The 19,231-nt window shown below is 33.8% G+C and overlaps 1 protein-coding gene across 3 annotated transcripts in view; it reads left to right on the top strand.

Moving 5' to 3' along the window:
• The window catches only part of LOC128155164 (Golgi pH regulator-like), a 211,234-nt gene that overhangs the window by 116,144 nt on the left and 75,859 nt on the right, over positions 1 to 19,231 (top strand). For all 3 annotated transcript variants that reach the window (XM_052816743.1, XM_052816745.1, XM_052816744.1), the window contains one exon: positions 13,959 to 14,047. In XM_052816743.1, the coding sequence (XP_052672703.1) occupies positions 13,959 to 14,047 (89 nt within the window). The remainder of the gene's footprint in view (positions 1 to 13,958; positions 14,048 to 19,231) is intronic.

The following is a 19,231-nucleotide window of genomic DNA, read 5'->3' as shown; positions in this document are numbered from 1 at the left end:
ACAGTTTCCATAGTTCTGACACATTTCTGTTGCGGGGATAAAAGAATTATCGCTATTCCTAAGAAAATATGATAGCGGAAAATTATCCTGGTTTGTAGCCATTTGTTATTTTTGAATAAAAATGAAAATAACGGGTGGGCCATAGTAAATTAGAGTGATGTGCCTGTCAATATGGTAACATTGATTTTTATAGCTCTTAAAGTAGTCCGAGTATCGCACTACGTCATAATACGGATTTTACAGGTTCGACTTTTACAAAGCGTTTTTGATACCCGGTATTGATTTTGCTCTACATCGCTGTTGTAAACAATGGCAATAATAAGCAATTAGAACGGTAATATATGTATTCTATGAGAGATAGAAATGATTAATGTTGAGAAACTCGATTCTGTTAAAGTAAAATGAAAAACGAAGTTTTTGATGAACCAGGATCTCAGGTATGCTTATATATCTCCTTTGTTTTGACGCCACCCCCACCCCCCCCCCCCCTCGAATTTTTCGTTTTCTTTTACTAAAACCTGTTTAAATTTAGAGACAGAAGCTATTTCGAATTTAATCAATCGTCAATTAATTAATGATTAAATGATATCTAACATTGTTGACAGATCTAGGCAGAAAACTGTAGCAGAATGTGATTTTTACGGATTTTTTCGTCAGGGTCTACTTGGTTTAGAGCTTATAGCGTGAAAAGTAATCCATCAACATATAATTTATTTTACCAAATCTTTTTTCTAAGATGTCAATCTATAGAATTAACACCATGAATTTAAGTTTGAGTCCATAAAATAGTAAAAAAATTACCAAACGCGATACTAGCATTGCATTTTTAGCTCACCTGAGCCAAAGGCGGCTCAAGTGAGCTTTTCTGATCACAATTTGTCCGATGTCTGTCGTTGTCGTTGTCGTCGTCGTTGTCGTTGTCGTCGTTAACTTTTCACATTTTCATCTTCTTCTCAAGAACCACTGGGCAGATTTCAACCAAATTTGGCACAAAGCACCACTAGGTGAAGGGGATTCAAGTTTGTTCAAATGAAGGGCCAGGCCCTCTTTAAAGGGGAGATAATTGAGAATTATTGAAAATTTGTTGGAATGTTTCAAAAATCTTCTTCTCAAAGCTAGTTGGCCTGAAAAGCTAAAACTTGTGTGGAGGCATCCTCAGGTAGTGTAGATTCAAATTTGTTCAAATCATGGTCCCCGGGGGTATGGAGGGGCCACAAGAAGGGGATCAAGTTTTACATAGGAATATATAGAGAAAATCTTTAAAAATCTTCTCAAAAACTATTGGGCCAGAAAAGCTCAAATTAAAATGGGAGCATCCACAGGTAGTGTAGTTTCAAATTTGTTCAAATCATGGTCCCCGGGGGTAGGGTGGGGCCACAATTTGGGGATCAAGTTTTACATAGAAATATATAGAGAAAATCTTTAAAAATCTTCTTCTCAAAAATTATTAGGCCAGGAAAGCTCGAATTTGAGTGGAAGCATCCTGAGATAGTGTAGATTCAAGTTTGTTCAAATCATGGTCCCCGGGGGTAGGGTGGGGCCACAATAGGGGGATGAAATTTTAAATAGGGATATATAGAGAAAATCTTTAAAAATCTTCTTCTCAAAAACTATTAGGCCAGGAAAGCTCAAATTATAAGGGAAGCATCCTCAGATAGTGTAGATTCAAGTTTGTTCAAATCATGGTCCCCAGGGGTAGGGTGGGGCCAAAATGGGGGGATCAAGTTTTACATGGGAATATATAATATAGAGAAAATCTTCTTCTCAAAAACTGTTAGGCCAGGAAAGCTCAAATTTGAATGGAAGCATCCTCAGGTATTGTAGATTCAAGCTTGTTCAAATCATGGTCCCTGGGGGTAGGGTGGGGCCACAATTGGGGGATCAAGTTTTACATAGGAATATATAGAGAAAATCTTTAAAAATCTTCTTCTCAAAAACTATTTGACCAAGAAAGCTCAAATTGGCAGGTAACCATCCTCAGATAATGTAGATTCAAGTTTGTTCAAATCATGGTCCCTGGGGGTAGGGCGGGGCCACAATGGGGGATACATTTTTATACATAGAGAAAATCTCTAAAAAATCTTCTTCTCAAAACTATTAGGCCAGGAAAGCCCAAATCTGAGTGGAAGCATTTCCAAATTGTATAGATTCAAGTTTTTTGAAATAATAGTCCAGTGGTATGGTGAGGCCACAGTGGGGGATGAATTTTTACGTAGGAATATATAGAGAAAATCTTTAAAAATCTTCTTTTTAAAGACCATTTGGCCAGAAAAGCTTAAACTTGTGTAGAGGCATCCTCGGGTATTGTAAATTTAAAATCACAGTCCCTAGTGTTAGGGCGGGTCCGTGATGGCGGTTTGAATTTTTACATAGGAATATATAGAGAAAATCTTTAAAAATATTCTGGGAAAGTTTTTCGGTCCAAAACTCAGTACTTAGTGTGAATGCACAGGTTATGCAAATATAAGTTTGATGAAACCATGATACCCTAGAGAAATGTGGGGCCACAAAATGGGGGGGGGGGGGGTATATAGGAATAGAGAAAAATCTTCTTACAGGTACAACAACAAAAGGGGCTTGGTATTTACCAAAAGAAAGAGGTGGATAAAAATTGGCAGATTTTCAATTTTTTTTAAGCAAGATCTACTGTACTTAGTCGTCAAGATATTTTGAAACTGTAATGCTAATTTGATCAGAATTAAGGCAATTGTTGCTCAGGGAAGCGATGTGGCCCCTGGGCCTCTTGTTTGTATTCTATTTTGATACATCAGGTCCATAAAGCGTACATACTTACAAAAGTTTGCGCAAAATTATTTATGAGATATGGCTTAAATAAATATTTATACTCTATTTTGTATGTTCAGTTGTAATTTTCCCAAAATTGGTAATTATTTTAAGAAAAAACGGATGTGTGGCAAATTTCATAATTGTCAACAATTTTCGCACGGGGGTACACCCGTCTGAGAGGTGATAACAAACAAACTAGCATGTAAACATACATACATTTTCTTTTGTATATGTATTGCTAGAATGTATATTTATCATTTAAAGCTAAGCTTTTAATGATTGAGCCAATTTAGTGCAGAGTATAGGACTACCTTAAACATGTCACATGACAACATTTTTCATTCCAGTGTATTCATCAATCAAGTGTGAGTAAAGTTATAAAAGTCACGAGTTTACGCGAGGTAAACAACAGTCATTTAATTATAATGGAGAAGACAAATTAAATTGTTGAATATTTTTAATTTGAGAAATTGAGCGCATTGAGGTGCAATTTCTTCTTCACATATATACGTGTAGGATTTTTTTGATAAAATACAATAACTATTATATTTAAAAAAAAATACAATAACTAGTAAGTAGTTGAGGAAGAAAATTTACTTATATGCTCTCATATATTTGATCGCTTTATTAAGTGGGGGAGGGGGGCAGAATGAAAATACAGGGAATTAGAGGTTATATAACAGTGTATCCCTACCAAATATTTAGTTTTATATCTTGCGTAGGATTTTCTTATTCTGTGTAAAAACAGTATTTCATGAAGGTACAATGTCAAAGATTATGTGTATGCAAAAATAAGTGTAAAATTCGAATACTTTACAATATTTATTTTTTTGTTATTCTACCGAGGGCCATATGGCACAATATCTTTTGAACGCCCATTGTTGCTCAGGTGAGCGATGTGGCCCCATGGGCCTCTTGTTTAATTTTTAACATAGGACTCTATGCGATTTTGCTTGAAATGTATCAATTTTGCACATTTTTTATATTTTTTTTTTAAACTTCTGCCTTATGGATTTCTTTTTCTATTTTACACATTGAAGTTATTGCTTAAAGGCATCAAATGGTCAAATAAAAAAAACCTTTTACCTCCACGTTTGTTCCAGGGGTCTTATCAAAGTTGTTTTTTGTATGCCCAATTTCCAAGTTTGATAGATAATGGCTATTTTTTATTTGCCAAAGATGGAAATGGTGATCTTTATAGTATTATCAAAACATTCAAACATATTTAAGTAATAAACAAATATATAACATCACATATTAAGGATCATTAATATAAAATACATGGTTACTGTCTTTAAATATATGAATTAAGCTATATTTAGGTGGGTTAAGAAAACGTGAGAGGGCTAGGCTTGCTGAACCCTCTTCACGTTTTAGACCCGAGCCCAAATATAGCTTAAACTTCGATACATTTATGTTTATTCCACAATATAAAATCAATTTTACGCATCAAACGAGCTTTTTTCAACAAATTTTCGCTGAATATCTGCAATTGAAACTATCACGCCATGGCGTCAACAAAGCAAAAAGATGACGTCATAATACCAATGAAACGCTGCACGAAAGCATGCGTACTCGTTCTGTACTTGGCCTCGTTAATTTAGTTGTTGTGCAACAGTTTATGTGTAAAGGGAATGTTTGAAACATCCAAAATATATTTGTGCCGTTTATGTGAAGTAAATTGTAGTTAAATATTTCAATGCGTTGACATTTTCATTTGTGACGGTGAGTTTAGCTTGTTTTGATTTTCGTTTATAGCATGTTTAGTTTCTTTATATTTCAACTTGAGAGGAACCATCGTCTTTATTTTAGAATTTAAAATTTTCATGTGTAAATCAGACAGCTGATTGTTTACATATACCTTCGCTAAATCTGATGCACTGACAACATATTACAGAATACTAGAGAGCTCTATTCATTATGTTGGTACATGTAATTTGGTACGATCAGCTGACGATCTGTACGTAATGGTTGATTAATGCAACATGTTTTATTAAGATGCTCGGCAATTCCAATCTAAACGAAGATTATTCTCGCTGCTAGAAACATATAAATATATATATATATGATTGAAAATAAATTGAGTTTTTTCTTTGATTTAGTGCATTTTTCTCTGTTTTAATTGTTTACATTTCTATTTACTAACATGGGAGTCAAGCATCGGGGCATCAGCAAGATACAGAGCTTTGCGTGCAATGCTACTGTATGTTTGTACACAAAGCAGAGGTCATGCTTTAGTTTATACAGTAAAACTCGTTTAGTACGAACACGGATATTGCGAATTTACGGATATAGCGAAGTCATCTTGGATCCCCAGCTATGTAAATTTAATGAATTTCTTATACAGTTATAACGAATTACGGATATAGCGAAGTAATTTCCTAGGTCCCAGTGACTTCGTTATAACCGAGTTTTGCTGTATGCTGAATAGGAAATACCAAGTTTAAAAATCCTAAGTTAAATGTAATACACTCATGTGAACAAAAACATGACACAAACCAAGCTATGTATCTTGCTTATAATTCTACGATTAACGCTGAAATTTTGGTTGACCAATAGAAATGTTTTGCTAAAAGGATGACATACTGTAACTACTTTCTGATGCCCCTCTTTCAACAATGAATTGCATGAAATCTACAAAAAGAACTATATATGATAAGAGTCAAATTTGGCCCCCATAATTCACCATTTTTAAAGTGTTTCGGTTACAATAAAATGTTATGCTATAATTTAGAAGAGTTCATATAAAATATATTTTTCACATATTTGTTTGATTAATTTGCACTCGCTTGCAGTATATGACGTCAGAAGTGACGCTATTTCAAAAATCCAATCAAAATCAGTCGAAAATGACATTTTTCTCATCTTTTTACGAACGGGAAATATAGAGCGCATGCTTGAACCAGGACAAATTTTTTGTCACTTATTAGTCTTGGCTAGATACATCTCTGATTAAAATATTTTGTTGGTTCAAGCATGCGCTCTATGTTTCTTGAAAGAAAAACTTCTTGAACACAAGCTTTTTTATGCTAAAATGCAAAAATGGCGGGAAAAGGCTGTCTTTACAATGCCGTATTTCTAAATTGTGGGCACTTGAATCAAAATGAACATTAAGTTAAAACATCGCATATATATCTGTACAAAGAAAACAAAGAATTACAGTAAAATAATGATATTCCTTTAGGGGGCCATTTTAGGCCCATACCATATATAGTCCTTTTTGATAGTTTTTCGAACACAAGTAAATGAAAACGACGTCTTTTATACAGTTTCCATAGTCCTGAAACATTATTTTTATGAGGATAACAACATTATCGGTGTTCTTAAAAAAATATTGCAACGAAAAATCATCTTTGTTTGTGGACATTTGTCATTTTGCAATAAAGCTGAAAATAATTGGTACAATAGAGCGACATGCCTGCCAATACATTAATTTGAATTATAGCTCTTTAACGTGTGACAACATTTTTCAGTTAAGTTTATTCATCAGTCAAGTGAGTTTAGATATGAAATGCCATACGAAATGAATTCATGCCTGGTAAACGACAATCGTTTATAATGGGGAAGGCCAATTAAATTTTTCAATGTTTTTAATTTTAGGAATCTTTCTTTCTGGTGCATTGAGGTACAATTTTCTTCTTTCACATATAGGATTCTTTAAAAATAAATACAATGACTAGTAAGTAGTGGTGGGAGAAAATGTACCTTTATGCTCTCATGTATTTTACTCGTTTTATAAAGTGATGGGGGGGCGCTACAATAAAGGGAACTGGAAGTTAACAGTGAACACCAAATGAAAATTTAGTTATTTACTATACTTTGACCCGTGCGTGCACAAGTTGACATTTTGCATATGATATCGCGATCGGACATTCACGAAATTGATACATCGACACACCGTATTGTTGACATTTACATAATCAAGCTTTAAGCAGCTGTTAAGCCTATAATAATGCTATTAATTTCACTACACTCTGCATAGTTTGAATAATCTGTGTCTCGGGACGGGCCTTCACCACAGTTAAAATGCCTCTCATATACCCGTAATGTAGCAAAAAATTGCAGAATCGCTCCGAAACGATTTTGGAGTAAATTAATGAAGCTGCATTGAAAATGACAGTCAAATTATTCATAACAAACCATTTGGAGGCTGTAAATACCTTTCATCTAAAAATTTAATTAATGTTAAGGAAGAATTCAACACTTTTTCACCAATTTTTTACTCGCTTCAAATTTACAATCCATATTGACTTTCGGAACTCTCACGATTTTTCATATTAAATGCACTGAGAGTTATCTCTTGTATTTTCTTTGATGAATTCGAACAGAATAGATAGCAAATTTTGAATGAAAATTTACACATATTTGTATTATTGTTTCTGAGTTTATCCATGCAAATGTGATATTGTGGAAAAGTAAACTTAGCCTCCCGTGATTTAGCGTGAATGTAATGCGCGTGCGCAAGATTGTAAAATCCAAAAAATCCAGTTAAGTTCCAGAATTTTTAAAGGAATTTTCATTGATTATTAATTAGCAAAGCTTGATTTAGAAAAAATGAATACAAATAGGTAATCTTCAAGTACCCATGATGTTTTAAATATAGAAAACAAAAGACAGTTCTCTTCCGATTTCTCGGTATTAAAGTCTATTATTTTAATATAGTAGTATAGATATTGCAAATGATCTTATTTCCGATAAAAATGGTATTCCATAAAGGTAAATATGTCAAAGATTAAGTATATATAAAAATAAGTCTAAAATTCGAATATTCATTTTTGGCTAATCTACTGAGGGGCCACATGGCACAGTATCCTTTGAACGTCCATATAAAGCCAGTGTTGTTCAGGTGAGCGATGTGGCCCATTGGGCCTCTTGTTTATTTTTCTTCCGATTTTTAAAATCTTTTTGGTCTATTGTTTGCAATAAAGAGTACAAAATTATGGTCCAAGGGGCCACTTTTAGAGTCCTTATAGGTTTTTTTTTAAAGGCCTAAAGATCAATTAAGACTTTTAAAAAAGACTTTGCCGTAAGAATGTAAAGCATATAAATACTCTCGGCGTACAAATTTTGTGACCAAGAAATGAATACTTACTTTTATATTCCAATAGAAATTACCTGTAAAAGTGTAGCAACTTTTAAAAATCTGGAGTTATCATTCTTTTGACATTGCACTACTCTAAAGTTTTTTAAGGCAATAGGCAAAACTTAGGCGTTGAAAAAAATGGGAAATATATAAGAAGTGATCACAGGGCGAAAAACAATCTTTAAGCAAGTCCTTAAAGGGGGCGTAAAGGTGGCGTAAAGGTGGCTTAAAGGATATACAATCTTTAAGCCACCTTGAAGTCACCTTGAAGCTGAGCTTATAGGTCCTTAATGTCTAAACTTCTTTAAGTCACCTTTAAGCCATTTTTAAGCCAACTTTAAGCATCTTTAAGTGGCATTTACACTCCCTTTAAGTTGTCTTTAAACCATCTTTAAGTTCCCTTTAAGTCAAGTTTGATCAAACTGAACAATGAAAACATATATTAAATGCAAAAGGTCTTTTATAGGGATGGAAAGGGGTGATCCGAGTGATGATATAATTTCCAAAGAGGGCGGTCTTCCAGGCGGTTTTAATTGTCGCTCCATTTAACACAGATCGCTATCATCAACAGTGCTCTGATGGACACAGATTGGTGTTATAAAATTCTTTATAATTTTTTTTCTTTTGGTTTCAAAATTATTCAAAAATATTGTGGGGGTGAGCGCAGTCTCTGTAACTAAATTTGGGCATGAAATTATATTTAATTATGTCTGTTTCCTATTATAAATTAATCGGTGAAATCTCTCTCTCCCTCTCTCTCTCTCTCTCAGTTCATCCGGTTATAGCTGCAGGACTGTAGCTCCGGTCTGAAAAAATTTGGATGGACGACCTGGGAGCTACAGTGCATCCCATAGTAAAAAACTGCAATTTACTGCGCACAAAAAATGCGCTAGTTTTGGACTGATTAATCTCATATACGAACACATTCTGTACAAATATTTGATCCAAAAAAATTCCTCGGACATTTTACAACAGATATCGTCACTTCACTTGCTTCTGATAGTCTTTTAAACACCATCACCAGCCCTGTAAATTAAAGTGATGCAAGTTTGTTTACATTTAAAAATGGCGACTCTCGATTTCGACGTAAATTAACATACTTCATTTTCTGAGGTCGGTTATCATGTTTAAGAGAAACTCTGAGGCAAGTAAAGTGACGATATCAGTAGCAAATATGCTGAAGAATTTAATGGTACTAATTATTTTTAAAGATTTGGTGGGAAAATAAGGTTAATAAGTCCAAAACTAGTGCAATTTTTTGTGCGCCGTAAATTGCAGTTTTTTAGACGGTGGCTATTTATAGCCACTGTCTATTGCTACGGTCCTGACCGGAAGGGTATTTCTCACGGGGACCCTAGCGGATAACGAACGATAACTCTGTTAGGTACATGTATGCAGTGTTTTATCTACGTGTCGATTTCAGTATGAGAACTCATTTTAATCTTATCAGATATTTTAAGCATTATAGCTGCTAATTATTTTGTGCATACATTTAAATAATGTATGAAATTGGGTTTTATTTTAAATGAGCCGTTACCCTATCTGCTTACGCGGTATTAATAATATTAATTAAGGCTCAAACTGCCAGTTTTGACGTTTAACTCTGTATCAGGACTGCATATAAACTATATCACTGCGATAATTGGTCAAGAGATCTCACAATAATTGCTTCTTGTTTTTTATGATATAAATAATTGTCAGAAACACACTATTTAAACTGGTTTGCCATTTCATATTTCAGCAATTATGCTTCATCGATAAATTCAGCCATTTTCAATGCATTAGTTTTAGTTGAGCAGTATATTTTTTGTTGTTGAAGCTTATTCCAAAGAATTCACAACAGATACTGACAATGAATATTACATAAATTACATTTTATTGAAATTCAACATTTTGTCAACATGCATTTACAAATAGGCGGGCCTATATAAATGCGCCAGTTTGTTGCGACTCGCAATTGAAATACACACCGGTTAGAAAGTGTCATCACTTAACACAATGCTACATCGGCCGTAGCGTATACATTCATGCTATATTTGCGATAAATAATGAAACATGAAGGCAAAAAAATGTGCTTCATAGATGACTGTAGAATTCTGCTGAGCTACAGAAATATAGCTTTCCGAAAATATTGCCGGGATTTGCGAACCCTAGATCTATTGTTTAGTACATGCAAAGAATAAAATCAAAGAAGATAGCCGAATAAGGCGTGTAAAATGCCCATATGAGGAATGATTAGATACGGCAAAATTAAAATATCATTAAATCTGATACTTTTTCAAAAAAATAATTAAAAACAATGTATATTTAACGTAACATCGGATTGTAATCTTTAAATATTTTAAATATACTTGCAATATATTGATTTACACTGGCGTATGCGTGTCAAAACCTCCTAATCGTGTAATTTTTATAACTTCAATTCATTTTCTTTCATAGAGTGGGTCTGAGCTCAATATTTTTTTTTTACAGTCTAAATGTGGTTTAATGGAATTTAATAAACCGATTGGACTCAACAAAAATGTGGAGAGATGACCCACTACAGTTCAAAAATGTCATTTTGTAGCTCAACAATTGAAAGTTTTAGAAATATAATACAAGTCCGAAAATTCGTGGTCATAGTCTCATATAGCATTTAAACAACGCACTTTGTTGTGAATGAAATGGCTCACCATGGTTAGAGCACCAGCCATTAGGAAACTTTATAGAACTTGGGTTCGATACCACCAAAACTTAACAATTTATTATTTTTTTCTTATCTTTTTGAAATATTTCAAACTGAATATAGTTAGAAATTACCATTTTGTAAACTTGCATAATAACATATCAAACATATTTAATTGAAAAAATGCTAAATTTGAAATTGTATTTTACAACTAAACCAAAAGGGCAGTTGCGCCATCTTATCCCCCCCATCTTCTTTATATACACAGCTGTACGGTCAGAAAAACGTGCGTTCAGCTTGAATTTGGTTTGTTTGATGTTTTTAAAAACTTATTTTGTATAATTAATCAATATTTGTTGTAAGTTTACTAGAAAAGTTTAATGTAGCAAGTAATTTATGCGTGTTAAAGTGTACTGAGAAGCGATAAAATATACATGTGACTTTCCCGAATTCATTCAAATGGTTTGAATAAATCTATAGCTAAATACAATAGAACAAATGTTTAAAACGTTGATTAATGAAACTGCCGCGACCGAATGTTGTATGATATTTTTTAAAATTTTCATTCACTTTCGTTGTGAGCAAATGGAAATAATCCCCTAAAGTCGAAGATAAAATATTGATTTACTCTTCTGTTTCATGATGACGTGCATTCCAAAAGCAATACCAGTTTTATCAAACAGGTTCTTGTAAACCCATTCCGTTTTCTTTACACCTTAATGTATTAACTGACTATGAGGGAAAAAAAAGCAAATGTGATGATCCACAAGACTGCAACTTTTTCCCCGTGAAGAAAATGAGGGAAAATGCTGTCGAGAGGGACAATTAATATACTATATGTATGCCCAAATAGTTAGTAAAAATAAGTATTTTATCATACCGAAGCTTTATTTGTTCTCGTTACTTTGAGAAATCTACAATATATTTAAAGCACAATAGTCCAATCCACACTTTTCAAAAGTTGTTCCCATTTGCGGGGCCAACCCAAAGGTCAAAAAGGAATAAACCAAAATTCCCCTTCTTCAAACAATCAAATATTTGGGCGTGCTGTGATGAAATCGCTTTGGATTTGATTTATTCATTCAAAATGTGGTGGCAACCATTCAAACGGGGTTTTAATGTCAACTGATATAGATATAAACATATTGATACAAAATATAGATACAAACTTCTATACGACAAAGAGTACTGTGATAAATCTTTGGGTCTTTCCCAAAAGATGACGACCAAGAGACACAGCATTTGTAAAGTGTAGAGTGAGATCACAGCTACGATTTCCACAGAATTATCCATGTAGGAAACTCACGACTAGTTGTGCGAGTAAGCGTTAAGTATTAGTACATGAATGCGATACTGGCCGCGGTTTTCGACAAAAATAATTATCATACATCACTCATTGTTACATGTAATATGCCACTTTCAAACGACGCCGCCGTCTAACAGTACTTTCAGTACTTTGATTTACTATGGGAGGCACTGTAGCTCCCAGGTCGTCCTTCCGAATTTTTTCAGACCGGGGGCTACAGTCCTGCAGCTAATCCAGTTATTAAACAAAATAAAGATAATGAACCAAAAATGCATGATTTAATTTAATAATCGGTTTAAGGTATGTATTTTTTTCAATTTTAATTATTTCTTCTAGGTCTAATTCTAGATCTGCCAGATATATGTTAAAGATGAAAAGACTCTCAACTGCCCTTGTTATATCGGGCAGGATATTACTGCTTTGTTTGTCTAGTTTTGTTCGTTTGTGTATATCTAATTAGAGTCTATTGTTTGTCCAACTTAAGAAAACCCTGGAACTAACACAGAATATACAAGATATGCACAACAGTTGTGTCGTGTGCCCAGATGCATGTTTGTGTATAATTATCTAATTAGAGTCTATTGTTTGTCCAACTTAAGAAATCCCCTGGAACTAACACAGAATATACAAGATATACACAACAGGTGTGTCGTATGCCCAGGTGCACGTTAGGGTTTCTAAAGGCGTTGAAATCTTAGTATGTACGTGTATACGATAAGAGTTTATTTACATTTGTAATTCATTTTCAAAGTATTATTTCTTAACTCTGGGTTTTAAAAATGTTATGTCTACAAATTAAAGATACATGTATGTAAGAGTAAAATCTAGAGGCTAATTAATTACTGTACCAGTGATCATAAATTGGGGTAAATTGTTTAAATATATGTATAATAGTAAATATGTCGCATACCCGGCCTGGTTCATCATACAATTGTATGTACAAGTATATGTATACATCATTTGCAATTGCCACATGCAGTTAATACGTCACCCGTAATTGGTAATATTGTTTGTTATAGAATTGATAGTCTAAAAATCTTGTGTACAATTAAATATTTAAACATACAGGAACGGCGCCGTAATCATGAAAACCAGGAAAAATTGTGTAGAACAATTTTTCCTAATAGTTTCAATGCATTTAATAAAAGAAATGATTTCATCTTCTTCCTTGCATTTCATTTAGCTATGAATTAGATGAACGTTTATCTACTCGTTTAAATTAATTTACTAAGTAGGCCTACTAGTAAGCCTAACTGTTTCCATTTAGGTATAATATATTTTTTCCGTATTTCATTCTAAATATATGCATGCATGTAATTTATAAATTAGATATAATTGATTGTTACAATTTGAATGGAAGTCAAAATCTTTTCAAGTAAAAAATACACATTGAATACGTTGATTCAATATCCACTAATATATAGGATATAAAAACCACAGAAAATATGTAAGTTGCCGTGGCGCAGAGGAAGTGAGGTGATGATGGTAAATGAAGGGGTCCCGGGTTCAATTCTCGTCTTGGGCGTTTTGATTATTATTTTTTTTCATTTTATTTTCTAGAACAAAAACCATTTTTAATACCTTTTCTATCATTATCATATAGTTTATATATTTTGTTGGTAAATTAAGCACAATATTGAATTAAAAGATATTTTAATGGCTTAAAGGTGGCTTAAAGATAGCTTAAAGGTGGCTTAAAGAAGTTTGGACATTAAGGACCTATAAGTTGTCCTTAAAGGTTGCTTTTAGATATATTATTTAAGCTGCCTTTAAGCCATCTTTACGCTTTCTTTAAGCTGTCTTAAAGCAACACATATAGCTTAAAGGTGGCTTATAGATCGTCTTTAAGCTACCTTTAAGCTATCTCTAAGGAGAACTTAAAGATGGTCATTCATCCTGTGGATTTTCTGATTTTTTTTTAATAAAAAAGGAAAAAGGGGCTGTCGAAAAGCCCTTACTTTTTGTTGAAGACAAAAAAAAGTTCTCGTTTAATAATGAAATTGTCTAAATGCCTGAGTGAGTCATTTTTTCCACACGTTGTTTATGTCTTAATTGTGAGAAAAAGTACTGAAATCATTTGAACATGTGATGTATGATTCTTTTAACAACTGAAAAAGATATGTCAATGTTGAAGCAAGAAACTGAAGCCTATGAAGAGCTAGCAAAACAATTGTTTTTGGAGTCTGTAGATCTCCATAATGCACAGGTAAATATTACTTTTCTCTTAGTTGTCTTCAAAAGTGCACAATATTTGTCATAAGATTTTTAGGTCACCTGAGTCATTCAGGTGATGTATTGCAATTGGTCTTTGTCCTTCGTCGTGCATCATGCATTGTGTATTACATTTTTAACTTCTTGATAACTGGAACTAAGGCCAGTTATCATGATTTTTGGTGTGAAGCATCTTTATGGTAAGAGGAATCTAAATTTTGAAATTTATGGCTTTATCACACTTAGGCCTCATAGGCGGGGCCAAATATGCAAAATATGGGCAAATTTTCAGAAATCTGCTTTACTCCCACACATGGGGAACAAACTAAATGTATGGTTATGATGCCCATGAAACCCTCTACCAAAATTGTTAAATTGATGGCCCATGGAACTAGGGTTCAGATGTTAGGGATGGGCAAATATGGCTCTAAGGTGCATTCAAACAGAAGATCTCTCATTGTTCGCAATCAGATTGCATCTAGTTATTTCTAGGTCACTTGAGTAAACTAAGGTGACCTATTGCTATCCGTTTTCACCTGTTGTGCGACGTGCGTCTTCCGTCGTGCTTTAACAATTTTACATTTTCACTTCTTCTTAAAAACTACAAGGCTTATTAGGGCTTTTTGACTTTCGGTCGAAAAGACCTTTTATTTTTGTTCTGTTTTATTTTAAAGGTCTCCCTTTTCCAATGGAAGACCTCATTGTTTTCGTACTGTTTATTAAGGTCTTCCGTTTCCAACGGAAGATCTTATTGTTTTCGTACTGTTTCTTATTTTTAAGGTCTCCCGTTTCCAATGGAAGACTTTATTGTTTTCGTACTGTTTCTTATTATTATTAAGGTCTCCCGTTTCCAACGGAAGACCTTATTGTGTTCGTTCTGTTTCTTATTAAAAAAAAATTTTCCACGAATTTTGTGCACGCGATTTCTCAGAAACTAATCGGCCGATTTTGACCATTTTTTCACAGATGATTGCCAGAGGTCATAATTCTAGACCGTGCGCATGCTCGAGATGTAAGTTGGGAGTTTTTCGGTGGGATGAATTTTTCCAAAAAAACCTTTTGTAAAAAGTATGTGAGACAGTTGAAAACTAATATTTAGTATGTGAATATTCAATATTCAAAATTGGAATGATAACTGTGAATTGTGGTGTGCAACTTGCTTTGGAAATCGAAAAATATTGGAAACAAAGGACGGACACTAGGTGAAGGTGAGCGATACTCAACTGTTGTTAACATTCTCCCTGATAAATGCACTGTCTTTTTGTAAACAAAAGGTTAATATAAACCCCAAAAAAAGACCCCTGAACGAAATGGAAGACACTCAAGATAATGAGATAGATAAAAACTCCGGGGTGGAAGGCTTCCAGTTGCGAGAAATTATGCAGGGCATTTCAAGTATTCAGAGTACACTAGCAAGCATCATGTTCCGTTTAGATAGTCAAGGGCGGCATATGGACGAAATAATAAAAGAACTACAGGGGAAACGCGGGGTCCAAGAACGTCTAGAACAAGTCCAAGAGCAAGCAAACAAAACTATCTATTCAATAATTGAATTAAAAGACTCACAAGACAAAATGACTAGAGAAATATGTTGTTTGAAAGACTACATCTCAAAACTAGAGTTCAAAATCAACACACAAGAGAAACAAATTTTAGATCTGAAGACTCGATCATTAGAAAACAATATCATTATCAATGGTATAAATGAAAATTGCACGGAAAAATCTGACTAAATAGGTCTAGCGAAAATTGTTAGAAATTTGTTTATTCATGATTTAGATCTCCAAAATGAAATTGTTGCCAAACTTCAGATCACAAGTGCATTCAGAATGGGAGGGATTTATCCAAACAGAAAACACCCAAGGCCTGTGTGTGTACAGTTAAATAGTAAGAACGACAAAGACCTGATCATGGGCAGGATCAAGGTGTTAAAAGATAAACGGTCACCTATCAGAATCTCGAGTCATCAACCAGAGGAACTCATTGAGCAAAGGAGAAAGCTTTTGGAAGTGCAAAAATCATATGCCGATTAGAATATTGAAACCCGGCTGAAGGGGGACAAACTCATTTTTACCAAAAGCGGGAACGTCTACAGGGATAAAATGGTACGCGCCCTACGGCAAACGAGGTCATCTCAGGTGACACAGTGAAGCTCTCCATCAGCGCAGGTAACCACATGGAAGACAATGGGAACCGGTTCGCCTCACACGCAACGACCATAGACTCATTCAAGAAAGTCAGAGAATCACTCGTAGAAATAATGCGAATCCCTACTATATCCAGCGCTAGCCATAACGTGATTGCAAATTGCTTTGTAAGCAAAGATGGGATACAACACGAGGAATCTGACGACGACGGCGAACACGGGGCTTGAAGAGCACTGCTACGCACCATGTGTGATAATGGGACACAAAATGCTTTAGTCGTGGTGTCGCGATGGTTTGGATCCAAAATAGGCGTGAGAGGGTTCACTCATATGAAAGACACCGGCGCAAGTGCATTAAAAAAATTATCTTTAAAAGATTAAACTCTTTTAACACTGATGTTTAATCACTTCCGTGGAACATTACGTACATGACTATATACAATCTGTAGACGTCGTTCTTATTTTACTCAATATTTATAAAATATGTCTCATACCTTTTACAATACAGTATACTATCATAATATTAATATGGTTCCATGTGGTTAAATTCATTATGGACTATTAATCAAAATGATGCACATTGACCTTTTTCTGTTGATTTTGTCTTTGGGGTTTTATCCCCCTTTATATTTTCTTTTTATCACCAACTTTGTACAACTGAATTGGCACAAAAAGTGCGCTCTTTTTCCGGATTTTTTTCTGCACTTGTCAACCCAATTTTGAAATTAGTTCGCAGATACTACTTCCGGTTTACATGTTTGGCTCACGACAAAGTGCCTAGTCTAGTGGTAAGCGCTCTTTTTATGTAATTTGTATAGAAGTAAGTGCCTTATTGGCCCTTATTTGCTCGTGCTTTTCATTATTTTTTTAAGTTTATATTACTACAGTTTTTCAATGATCTACTTTTAGGGGGGGGGGGGGGGGGGGGGTAAATTTGCAATGCTATCGCATACCCAAGCCCCTATCACCACATTCATCTCGAAGAAAACTTTTGCACAAGTCTTAATCATAGTAAAAAATTTTGATCATCTAAAATATTCTTCTGAAATATTTTGTTATTTACATAAACACGTGTTAAGGAAAGTCTCAGTATATGTATCTTGACAGCTCATTTGAACTATTGATAAAAATAATACTTAGAATAAAGACTCGGCAACAAGTTTTTCTTACACCTGTACTATATGTGCACTAAAAAGAAGAGATATTAATTGGGTTTTTGCCATTCCAGTAGATTATCGTAACTAATATCGGGGGTTTTTTTTCGGAAAAAAAGGAACCCACTCACTCTATTAATTATAGTCTCTGGATCACAACATGACTGCAATTTGCAACTGCATATTTTCTTGTTTATTTTTTTCTCACTCAACTCTTCTACTACTTGGATTTTTTAAATCACCCACAGACAGAGGCAGTTTAACCCAATTTTCAGTCTTATTTTTTGATTATGGATAAAGAAAATCAACTAAAGATTCTTACTGTAAACTGTCAAGGTTTAGGAGAAACAAACAAAAGAAAAGATGTTCTTAACCATCTCAAGGCAAAAAATTATAATATATATTTTATACAAGATACACACTTTGTAAATACAAACGAAAACTTAATCCAGACTCAATGGGGCTATACAGTTTTTTTTAATTCTTATATATCAAATTCAAGAGGAGTAGCCATTCTACTCAACAATGACTGTGAAATAAAAGTTCACAATCAGTTTAACGATAACAATGGTAACTATATTATTCTGGATGTAACAGTTAAAAACCTAAACTTGATACTAGTGAATATATATGGTCCCAATACGGACTCTCCAGAATTGTATAAGAAGCTTTCAAATAAAATTGAAGATATTTACCCTACTCAACATTTAGTATTAGGTGGTGACTTTAATTTAGTACTCAACAAAAATCTAGATACCATGAATTACCTACATTTAAATAATCCAAATTCTAGAAAAGAAGTTTAAAATTTAATGGACAATTTCAACCTCAAGGATTTTTACCGTAGCAACAATCCAGAATTAACAAGAAATACATGGAGACGAAAAAATCCAATAAAACAATAATATCAGAATCTTAACAAGCAATGACCCCATGTGTAAAATTTGAAAATAGCTATCGCTCAGACCATTCCCCAGCAGTCCTTTACTGCAAAATAAATAATATGTTTTACAGTGCGACCGTTGGGGCGAGCACAGCAAGTGATCAAACAATGAATTATAATAAATTAATAAAATAAAATTAACAACTTGAAATTTGAATGCCAAAAAATAAAACATACCTATTTTTCAGTAAATTTTCATTATTCATAGTTTATAAGATTTGTTATAATTATTTATTTATATGTAGAACAATAGTTTAATCTCAGATACAATGTTGTTAAATAATAAAGATTTTAATATATAAATACCGGTATTCATTGCACTGCATCTCCTCTTTTAAAGTGATTGTGATTATGATTGATTGATTGATTTCCCCCTTTTTTTTTGCCGTAGACATTTTTTCTTAAACTTACATATAAAACTTGACTCATCATAGAGCTCCCCCCATGCTAAAATGTTTTCATTTTTGTCAATTTATACATAGAAAATCGACTTACCATGGATTTGCCCCTCCACTTAAAAAAAAATAATTAATGTTTAATTTTATTTTTAATTTACGCTTAAAAATATTTGCTTATCATGTTAAAAGAACATGGTGTTGTCCCCCCCCCCCCCCCCCCCCCCCCCCCCCCCGCATGTAATAAATGGAAGTGAAAATAAAGAAACCATTGAACTGCTAAAGAGCTGAAGGATTAGAATTTTCATGATTTATTTTTCTTTTTGCTTGCAAGGATTTTTTGGATGAGGCTGCCATCCACCCACCCACCCCCTTTAAAAAAAGGCGCTGCTACGTATAACGTTACATTTCAGGAAATTACCGTAATTATAGTGAATAAAATATTTGTGAGCATTCATCCAAATTAGTGCAATTTACAACTGTTTCCTGTATCAGAAGAAATGTCCTTATTCGTCAGCTGTTCTTTATCTTAGCCTTTACA

This window comes from Crassostrea angulata, chromosome 7 (genome assembly GCF_025612915.1).
Source record: "Crassostrea angulata isolate pt1a10 chromosome 7, ASM2561291v2, whole genome shotgun sequence".
Lineage (NCBI taxonomy): Eukaryota > Metazoa > Mollusca > Bivalvia > Ostreida > Ostreidae > Magallana > Magallana angulata.
Note: the sequence above shows the minus strand (reverse complement) of the source record. Positions and strands in the feature narration are given on the sequence as shown.